Here is an 11,434-nt window from a genome sequence, read left to right on the forward strand (position 1 = left end):
AAAAAGATGATGAAGAGGACGACAATGATAAGGACAAAGACGATCTCGGTTTGTTGTTTCTATTTAATGGGGTAGGAATTAATTTAACGTCAGAAAGGACAGATTTATTTGGGTGCTGCTTGGATTCTTTACCATCTGTGCGCGCTGCTTTCCTCGTAATGATGATGTTGTTGTTGTTGGTGATGGTGATGATGTTGTTTTTGATGTTGTTGTTGTTTTGTTGCTGTTGTTGTTGATGATAATGTTGATGATATTGTCGCTATGATGTTGATCTGATGATAATGATGACGTCGTTGTTGATGATGATGGGGAGGATGATAACTTTGTTGGTGGTGATGATGATGTTGTTGTTGGCGATGATGATGATGATAACGTTGCTGTTGGTGGTGATGATGGTGTTGATTGGTGTTAATCATGTTAATCATAATGACTATGTGGTCGTGCGTACTGCTGACGATGCTGAATGATGCTTCTTTTTGATGAAGATGTTCTTGTTGTTGTTGTTGATGTTGTTGATGTTGTTGGTGGTGCTAGTGGTGGTGAAGAGTTTGTTGCCAAACCAATGGTGTGGGCAAAAGAGTGTTCAAAAGGTTAAGCCCCAAAAAATGAAAAATTTTGATAAAGTTGAGGCTGAATTAAACAACATTCTATAAAGTTTATAAAAATTTAAACTTTCAAACCGAATAAATTAAGTGAAATTTTGGTCGAAATTACTAATTTTATTAGCAAATTACTTTAGAATTTGGGTTATGAGAAAAATGTCGTCTTCTGTAAGATTTATGTGTTGGTAACATTGTAATTTTAATCAATCAATCAATCAATTAGTTAATAAAGTGCTATTTCCGCGATGTTCAACAGCTCTCCTCAGTGAATTTCGCAAACGGATGGGTTTTGAGATCCGCTTTGAACTTTGTAAGTGATGGAGAAGTAGTCAGAGAAAAAGGTAGAGTTCCAGACAGAAAGGCCAAAAAAAGCAAATGCTGATTTAACATAAGAGTGTTTAACATGAGTTAAAAAGATGTGAGAACATGAAATAAGCTGCACTCAAAACTAACAACTATTCAAATTTTACTAGTGTCTTTCATCAATCAAACTGATAAGTTGTCTGTCCGTTCTTTAAAAAAATATTAATGACATTATTATTTTTCAAATATAATTATTATCATTTTGAAATTATTAATTTCTAATTAAATATCGAAGCAACATGTGCCTGTCTCATGCTTGCTTTCATATTGAAATCAGTTGCAGAACGTTAAATTCTGTAGTCCAGTAACGGCTGGGAGGCGGTGGTTTAATTTCAGATCTTTTATCATCATTTTATGTCTTCAATTTCTTTCAATTTTATTTCTTCTGATCTGATTGCATTTTTAATTGTTTATCGGTTGGTGCTGTTGTGATTTGCGTTTGCTGTTGTTGTTATCTGTTGTTGTTAGCGGTAAGTGCCAGCTATTAGTGTTAGCTGTTATTGTTAGCGGTTAGTGCCAGGTATTAGTGTTAGCTGTTATTATTAGTTGTTAGTGTTGTTAACTATTATTATTGTTAGCTATTGTTGTTGTTAGCTTTTGTTGTTAGCAGTTTTTGGCAGCTGCTGTTGTTAGCTGTTGTTGTTGTTAGGTTAGCTATTGTTGTGTTAGGTGACTTTGACTGCTAGCAGATGTTGCTAGCTGTTGCTTTGTTAAAATTGTTTTAACTGTTTTTCAAAATTTACTTCTTCTAAATTTTTGGATAAAAGATTGTTATAATGGAATAGTTCTCAAATCTTTCAATATTGTGTGTGTTGTGAACACATATTAGTTTATAACAATTTTTGTGGCAATGATTAAAATGTTGAAACAATCCCTCTACTTAGTGATTTTCTGTAATAAATATTCGTATGTTTGAGACTTCAATTTATTAACGATAAAAATTTAATGTTTTTTTAATTAGGAATAGTTAATTAATGGCATTAGCCTGTAGTATCATGATTGGATTTTATTTCAATTTTATTGTTCTTCGGATGAGAATGTGTTTTTGTTTAGACTTGCTTGTATTTTACTCAAAAATGTCCATTTTCTGTTTCAGTTTACAATTTTGTGTTAACAAAAAGGAAAGAATTCATGGAAGTTTAATTAAATAGCACTCTCATTTTAGTTTTGAGAACAAAGGTTAAATATGTGAAATAAAATAGTTCTAACATTCAATGGCTAATTCATTCCTTTAGCTTTTTGAATTTTACTCAATCAAAATTTTTTAAAATTCAAAAAATCTTTATAACAATGGATAAATAAATACTAAATCAATTTGAAGTTAAAGTTTCTGAAGTTAATGTAAAAAAGCTTTGACGAAATTTGCAGGATGCACATAGCAGCAAAGCAACATTAAGGACGGCAGGATGGAAAATAATTTCTTCTTCTTCCTCAGAAGCGCTTGTTTAACGTTGATTAATGGCGGTTATGTTGGTACATAATGTAATTAATTGCGCTTCTGTAATGTCCTCTTAAGACTGAAAAACATTCAAAAACAATTATCCTTATAAAGGAAAGATTAGATGATCTTAAAAAAGAAATATATGGTCATTGTTATTATCCTCTATGCCTTTGTTGTTCTTTTCAAAGGGTTTCTGTGTTAAAAGTATTACTGCCACTGTGAGCGATGTGGTGTTTTATGTTTTTGTTAGAGTTTAAAAATGTTTGATTTGAATTTATTTAAAGTGAAATTAATTAATAAATTTCAGAATGCTAACATTTATTGCATTTTGAGATTAAGAAATAAAAAATTATTTTTTTCTTTTGTTGGCGTTCCGTTTTGGTGGTGCAGTGTGTTGTTATCTGTTGAATGAAAACCTCTCGTCATATTTTTATCAATTAGATGGATGTTTGAATAACTTCGGGTTTGTTTGCTTTAATAGGATATATTGCTAGAATTGTATACTTTGTTAATTGACTAATAAACAAGATATAACTTATTTAACAACTTTAATTATTTTTAAAGTAAACATTTTTCAGCATTGTAGGGGTTCAAAAATGAGACTTTTGGTGAAATCTGCAGTTAATAAAAGAAACAATATTTAACACATTTTTAAAAAACTTTTACAGCAAAGTTGAACATACAGTCAGGCATTCGAATAAACGTTCAACAAAGTTAGCGCTTGAAGCAGTTGTGTTCATCTATCTATACTTCCAATCCAACACTGGTGTTGGATTGGAAGTATAGATAGATTGGAAGTATAGAGATCTTTGAATTTCTAACATGGCAGGTTACAACAATATACTACAATAAAACAACTTACACAATCTTAAGATTGCAGAATCTTTGCTCATCAAACAAAGACGTCCAGCAATAAATATTCAGCAACACTCTGCTGGAGTCTTACCAACTAACTAAGTCAGAAGTCGAACAAGTTCACTTAGTGAAAACACAGTAACAAAGTCACTCAAAACGTATATAAAAACAAACTCATTAAAAAAAATCCGTATTGAACGCTGATGATGACAAATGATTGTCGAAAATGCTTTTTATGCTGGAATGTACGCAAATATTTAAACGAAAATGAAAAAAATGTATAAAAGTTTTGTTCATGAACTGAACAAACTAGATAATTGAGAAGTTTTTTTGGCGTGCATATTGAAGGAATGTTTCATGTGCGTACATTAGTTTGTTTGGCGCGCTTGTTGTATGGTCTTGTGTGGTATGGTCTTGTGTGCTTGTAGAATGTTGCGTGAACTAGTTTTGTGTGAATGTTTACATGGTATCGCGAGAGTATGGTTAGTATGTATGAAAATGAATGGTTGCTTAGTTGGTTAGATTAGTATTCAAGTGTTTTAGACTATTATTCTGGTTTCGGTTTCTGCGTGTTTTTTGGTCGTACGGTTTCAGCGGTTTTTTCAGCTCATTTTATTATAAGTGATGGTTCGAATATTTTTCTAAGGATTTTGTTTATTTATTACTGCTGTCCTGTTGCTGTTGCGAATTGATTTTTGTTCATTTATTTCAGTTAGAATATTCAGTTTAGTTCATTATTTAGTTGGGGAACATTTTGAAAACGTTTAATTTGAAGAATATTGTAAGTTTATTTTCTTTTTTGTTTATTAATAAATTTATTTCAATTAGCTTTTATTTGTCGTGTTCAACGTCTATAACATGTCTGAAGAAGTCTTGTCGGCGGTTAGTAAGGATAAACAGACTGGCAAGCAGAGCATAAAAGCTCTTCCACCCGGCCCGTGTTTTTCGACCCGGAGATGCACATTCGTGAAGAGGCGAGTCCCTGTCAAAAGCGTGACTGCCTGGCGTGGCGTTTGTTTGTTGGTGTTCGAGCGGAGAAAGGTTTCAGCCGCATATCAAAAATTTACATAATGAACTGAAATTCGTCGCAGAAAATATTGAAAAACTCAATACAATGTTGTGACATTTTTAAACAATTGCATATCAGATAGTCTCAACACGATGTATTGTTGTAACCCTTGTCGTTCGTAACTACCAACACCGATGTTATAACATCCGTGATATCTATAATTCTAACAATAGTGTTATAGCTTCCAACAATCGTCAAGTGTTCATTACCCTTTAAATTCAAGATTTTCGGTAGATGAACACAACTGCTTCAAACGCAAATTTTGCTGAACGTTTATTTGAACGCCAACAGTATGAGAAACAATAAACTAATTCAAGTAACTACATAAATAACATTTACAACTTCGCTTCAACCCTCGCTGTAAACCTCGCTTTTCTGCTCAAAACTTCACTGACTTATCTACGCCGGACCAATATAAAGTCTGAACGTTAGATTCTTACGATGCCTTCTTACGACCCTCTATCCGATTGCAAATGTAGCAAAGGTAACAATAATCAAATAATAGAGCGCAATTTGATTATTTCGGCGGTTAACAACTTATATATATTCCCATCCATCATTTCAGATTCTCAAACAGTAATTCTCTACCCCCCTAAAATTTCCAATCCTTAAATATAGTTTTTACCAATTCCGGTTCCCAAGCTCACCTCATTCGGACAAATACTTTTTGAACGTCTCTTTCACTAGAAAACAAAATTTATTTTTAACTTTGAATATTATATTAATAATTATACAAATCTTAGCGTTGTTTCAAATATTTTAGGCAATCGGATTTAATGTTAAACGAACTGGCAACAAAATAGAAGATTTTAACCAAAAATTGAAAGTAATTTGAAATATATTTTCATAAAAATCAACAGTCGTTGTAAATATGAAAATTTTTCTACAAAACTTTTTACATAATAGTTCGAAAAAAAATTAATAATAATAAATAATAATAACGCTACTGAATAAGCATAACAATTGTCACCAACTTGACCGAATGACAAAAAAACATTGAATGACAACGACTTCCATTAACCCGACTACCTCCAAAGACAACAAATAATTATGAATGACCTCGACCTAATTATTTTTGGGGTCAACTCGTTACTTAGCAGGGTGAGGTGGCGAGGGATTGCTCCTAACGTTCACTGCATGACTCTTCATGTCACTGAATTTATGACGCGAGGGAAGTTGCTGGATGATGCAGCTGTTCATAAGGATGACGTTGATGATGATTGTAGGAAGGACAATGATGAGAGTCATGGTAATGATATAGATAATGATAACTGGGAAAATGATAAAGATGACAATGAGGATGATAACGACGATAAGGATGATGATGAGTGAGAAGATAATGCTAATAATGATGGCGATGTGGGTGATGATAATAATAACTGAAGTAATGGTGATAAGACGTTTATTAGCACGATGACATTAATAATGGTGTTTATTAAAATGATAATGATGAAGATAATGATGGCTAACTTGAGTAATCTAGAGATGAAGATAAGAGAAGGTAACAGCAACATTATATATACACATTAAAAATGATGATATATATTATCAAAATGAGGCGATGATGATATTGCTCATAACGACTGCGGTTGATGATTATAATGATAATGAACGAGCGGTTGTTGAGGACGATGAAGATGGCAACAACTAAAGAACATTATTTACCGGGATAATTGTATTGTCAACAAAAAGGACAAAGATATCAATGACGATGATGATGATTGGAAAATAAATGATTAGTTTTTTGTTAGTGATGATGGAGATTGAAGTGTTAGAAAAATAGTTTCATTTTGAAATTATTTAATGTCATAATTTCATAGTTATTAATTATTTAATTTCATTAGTAAACAAAGTGCGATAAACAGTTCAAATGGAATAAGTAAATTAAAAGAATGCAACAGAATCGTCCAAAAAATAATTATTTATTACGATCTGCACTCAATGAAACAGCAAGATTGAGGAGACAGCCAGCCAAACTTATACCTACTGTTAATATCGTTCATCACTAATATCTAAGCCTCTTAAGAATTCAGAATTTTTCATATATTTAGATCATTAGCGTCATCATCAACAACAATATTTTTTATAAATAAAACGACAGTTTATTATTAAAAAAATAATTAAATAAAAAAACAAATGCATAAAAAAGTGAAAAAAAAGTTACAGTGTGCTTATATGTGAGACCACTTAATTATGCGTGGTATCTTATTGCTGCGTTATTACTAAATAAATAAATAAATAAAAAATCAAATACATAAAAAAATTAAACAATAAGTTAAAATGTGCCACATTTTTGAATTGTTTTGTGATAAAAATATAACAGTTCACTTTTATACGTAATTCATATTTTAAATTTTTGACACGAGATTATTTACTTTTAAGGAAGGAAGCCATATAAATATGTAACAATTTTTTTAATAATAACAGTTTATTACTAAATCAATAAATAAATAAATGAAAACACAACTACATGAGAAATTGAAAATACGTTACAATGTGCCTATATGTGTTCACATTGATGGCATTGAACCGATAGGCACTGAAAATTTGAAGTCCTCAGGAAAAAGATCATTGGCTCTGGGGTACATGAGTTTGTAGACATGCTTCAATGTCGTTTCTGCAACCCCACTTATTTCTCCAATTTCATTAGCTGTTTTTTTGTCATCAGAGGCTTGAGAAGCCATGTATATTGCTGCCCCTGCGATGGATACTGGACTACGTCCCGCAACGATGTTCAGTGAGCCAGCCTTATCAGCTATGTGAATGGCCGCTTTCTGGATAAAAGAAGCCAGGCCGAGAACTGTACAGAATCTCGACATAAAGTCCCCGGTTGAGACCACATCCACACTTGTGTCGATAATCCTGACAATCAATTTGAACGTTCGTCCAATATCTCTCTTAGATGCTTTTGAGACAGCACACAGTTCTTTGAAAGTTCTTGGTACTCCCTCTTGTCTGCAGGCAATGTACATACACGCACTTGATATGGTGTCATTACTCCTGCCCTTCAAAGATTTAGAGTCTTGAACTTGTCTGAAGATTGTTTTTGCTCGTTCAGCAATCGCATAAGGGATATTCAACCTCTCGGCCATCTGAGTTATCTCTTTGAAGGCGATCGTCAGGACCCGATCACCACTGCTCATAGTTCTTCTGTTTTTGTAAATGGGTTTACCATCTTCATTGATGTTGGAAGAACCCGACCCCATGGTGATGCACGTTGAAATGTTGGATCCCTCGAACAGTTCATTCTCAGCTGCACCGACTCTTGAGTTATCTTTGCGGTCATTATCATTACAGAATGACCGCCATTCAGATCCAACGTCAATTATCCTGTCTCCAACAACCAGCCCACATTCCGTGCAGATGACATCCCCAGCGTGATAATCTTCTACAAGATCAGCATCGGGATGGTTGTCACATCGTAAAGTAAAGACATTTGTTTTCGTTGATTTGGTTGAAGCCATTTTTAAATTTGGACAGATGAATTATTTCAAGTAAAATAATGAGACTGAGTTCAATGCAAGATGGTGATTGATGAAATGTCGAAAAGACAATGATTATATAATAACAAGATCCAGCCAAAGTTAATTAAAAGTTTTACAATTTGATTTACAACGTTAGTACATTAACATAGTACAATACGAGTTTTACAATCCGATTTACAATGATAAATTAATATACGTGATTTATTATGAATTATAATTAACTATGCATTATTACTTTATGAGATTGTCCATCAGATAAACAATGCTTATGTACTAATAAAAGTACGAAACGAGATTTACGATCTTATTTACAAAGCAACAATAATAAACTAACAACGAAACAAACCCCAAAACGAACGGGCATTTTTTCAATAAAGTGAATAGATGTATATGTCTTCAAAATCTTCTTCATTCAACATTTCACTCTTTTACTATTATTTGTTAATTATTGCCTCTTTTTTCGTCTGTTTCTCCTTTGAGACACAATCACCTACTACTACCTGCGATGGACAATTTTCTGGATTGTACATTTTGTCTGTGTCATCTTTATTGATGCAGACTCGAAATGCGGTTGCCTGATTTACATTTTCATTTTCATCGCTTTATGATCATCATTTTTTTTCTGGAAAAGTATTGGAAAACATGAAAAAACTTGGAGGTCTCATGCTGACAATTCTTCAATTAGGTCATCCTTGGAACATTTATCATGCTTTCTGACAAAAAACACGGACTTGACTACGTAATTTAGTTTAATTTAGAGTTTACAATTTGTGCTAAAACGAACAATATTTGTATTGAATTTAGAATTTAAATATTTATTATCCGAAATTCGTAATTATGCGTGTTCTTTTATTGCTGCGATCAGCAACTATGATTGGCATCTCAACATTTTCAGTATCGGATTCACTCACCATTTATTCCACTTTATAAGATGATAATGCTATTAGTCGCTGAATACTCGACACTGGTCGAAAACATCATGACATACGTTCAGTTGAGTCGCCGAACATATGCACGTCGTTTGAACCAACGCTGTTGGCAAGCATGGCGGCTAATCCATTTGTTGTAATCTTGAATACTTTGCCACTATCGACGCTAACACAACAGGGTATTTAATTAGATAATTTGTTAATTAGTTCATTGTTTACAAATAAAAAAATTTCCTTTGAATTTTTTATCTTTTTAAGGATAACTTTCTTAATTTTTCGGAAAATCCAAATGAGTTACTTCAACGTCAGTTAAAATCAGTTATTTAGCTGCATCAATGTCTTCAATTGTATAAATGGTAACCTCCTTTTCGAATTGTTTTGTGAACAAAATATAACAGTTCATTTTAAACCTAATTTATATTTTAAATTTTTGACACGAGATTATTTACTTTTAATATTATGTTTAATCTCCGTTGTCAGGTTTTGTCGGTCCTAGCAATACGCCTATATGTTGGAAGGAGATGATATTTATATATGTAACATATTTTTTTCAATTAATTAAAGTTTATTAATGAATCAGTGAAAAAATAAAAACACCAATACATAAATAATTGAAAATAAATTACAATGTGCCTATATGTGTTCACATTGATGGCATTGAACCGATAGGCACTGAAAATTTGAAGTCCTCAGGAAAAAGATCATTGGCTCTGGGGTACATGAGTTTGTAGACATGCTTCAATGTCGTTTCTGCAACCCCACTTATTTCTCCAATTTCATTAGCTGTTTTTTTGTCATCAGAGGCTTGAGAAGCCATGTATATTGCTGCCCCTGCGATGGATACTGGACTACGTCCCGCAACGATGTTCAGTGAGCCAGCCTTATCAGCTATGTGAATGGCCGCTTTCTGGATAAAAGAAGCCAGGCCGAGAACTGTACAGAATCTCGACATAAAGTCCCCGGTTGAGACCACATCCACACTTGTGTCGATAATCCTGACAATCAATTTGAACGTTCGTCCAATATCTCTCTTAGATGCTTTTGAGACAGCACACAGTTCTTTGAAGGTTCTAGGTACTCCCTCTTGTCTGCAGGCAATGTACATACACGCACTTGGTATGGTGTCATTACTCCTGCCCTTCAAAGATTTAGAGTCTTGAACTTGTCTGAAGATTGTTTTTGCTCGGTCAGCAATCGCATAAGGGATATTCAACCTCTCGGCCATCTGAGTTATCTCTTTGAAGGCGATCGTCAGGACCCGATCACCACTGCTCATAGTTCTTCTGTTTTTGTAAATGGGTTTACCATCTTCATTGATGTTGGAAGAACCCGACCCCATGGTGATGCACGTTGAAATGTTGGATCCCTCGAACAGTTCATTCTCAGCTGCACCGACTCTTGAGTTATTTTTGCGGTCATTATCATTACAGAATGACCGCCATTCAGATCCAACGTCAATTATCCTGTCTCCAACAACCAGCCCACATTCCGTGCAGATGACATCCCCAGGATGTCATCTGCACGGAAGATTCTACAAGATCAGCATCGGGATGGTTGTCACATCGTAAAGTAAAGACATTTGTTTTCGTTGATTTGGTTGAAGCCATTTTTAAATTTCGACAGATGAATTATTTCAAGTAAAATAATGAGACTGAGTTCAATGCAAGATGGTGATTGATGAAATGTCGAAAAGACAATGCTTATATAATAACAATATCCAGCCAAAGTTAATTAAAAGTTTTACAATCTGATTCACAATGCTAATGTAAAGAAGACTATATAATATTACATTTTGAGTTTTTCAATCTAATATACAACCATTGTGCAATACGAGTTTTACAATTCGATAAACAAAGTTATTTTAGTAACACTAATGAAATATAGTTAATTTTATAAATTTTCAATCTGATATACATTGGCTTATGTAGTAATAATCACCAACCAAATTTCATAAAGTTCTTTATAATCTGATTCACAATTCAGGAACAATAACAATTCAGATACCAACCAAACCCAAGATAAATTTTCTTTTTTCATAAAACAATTAATCAGTTTTATAAAAAATAACTAATGATCATAAAAATTGCGAATATGTAATGACAAACCGACCGACGAGCAATGAGGCAGCGATCATCTCTGGATATTCGATGCATCATCGGTGACGGTTATTTATAAATGGACTTATGATGAATTGTCCATCGCACGAAATAGAGATGTACACATCATATATTCGCACGGCTATTCTCAAGAAACGATTAATCAGGGAGGACCATAATAACGATAATGACTTGGAGCTTGTGTTTGCTCACACGGACTGACGTTGAAGACAGACAAAAAAATCATTATTTTGTTTATTTAAAAATCTTTTTTACAATGCTATTAAACTCTTCATTAAATTTAACTTAAAATTGAGTAAATAATAATCTTCTTTAAATGTTAAAATCCATGTTGACTGCGAGAATTGATGCAATAATTAATAAAATTAATTACATTGCATGCAAATCTTTCAAGATTTATTTCTTTGACAATGTTTTAGATTTATTTTAAAAACTCAAATTTAAAAAAGAACCACAAGCCATCCGATGTGATAAACTTGCGATTGTACATTGCAATTGCTTTTACATGGTTTTGTCAATAAAAGCATTTACATTTCCTCTTAAGAAAGACAAAAATAATCAGATATTGTCACG

The 11,434-nt window shown here is 33.0% G+C and overlaps 2 protein-coding genes across 2 annotated transcripts; both read right to left on the reverse strand.

Annotated features, from left to right (window-relative positions):
- Positions 1 to 6,840: 6,840 nt before the first annotated feature.
- HELRODRAFT_80977 (hypothetical protein) lies at positions 6,841 to 7,794 on the reverse strand (the record flags this gene model as incomplete). The annotated part of the gene is made up of 1 exon (XM_009020571.1): positions 6,841 to 7,794. The coding sequence occupies one exon, from the start codon at positions 7,792 to 7,794 to the stop codon at positions 6,841 to 6,843; it is 954 nt and encodes a 317-aa protein (XP_009018819.1).
- A 1,593-nt stretch (positions 7,795 to 9,387) lies between these two features.
- HELRODRAFT_174017 (hypothetical protein) lies at positions 9,388 to 10,351 on the reverse strand (the record flags this gene model as incomplete). The annotated part of the gene is made up of 2 exons (XM_009020572.1): positions 9,388 to 10,139; positions 10,222 to 10,351. 2 exons carry the CDS (start codon positions 10,349 to 10,351, stop codon positions 9,388 to 9,390), a joined length of 882 nt encoding a protein of 293 aa, XP_009018820.1.
- Between the last annotated feature and the right edge of the window lie 1,083 nt (positions 10,352 to 11,434).

This window comes from Helobdella robusta (genome assembly GCF_000326865.2).
Source record: "Helobdella robusta unplaced genomic scaffold HELROscaffold_28, whole genome shotgun sequence".
NCBI lineage: Eukaryota > Metazoa > Annelida > Clitellata > Rhynchobdellida > Glossiphoniidae > Helobdella > Helobdella robusta.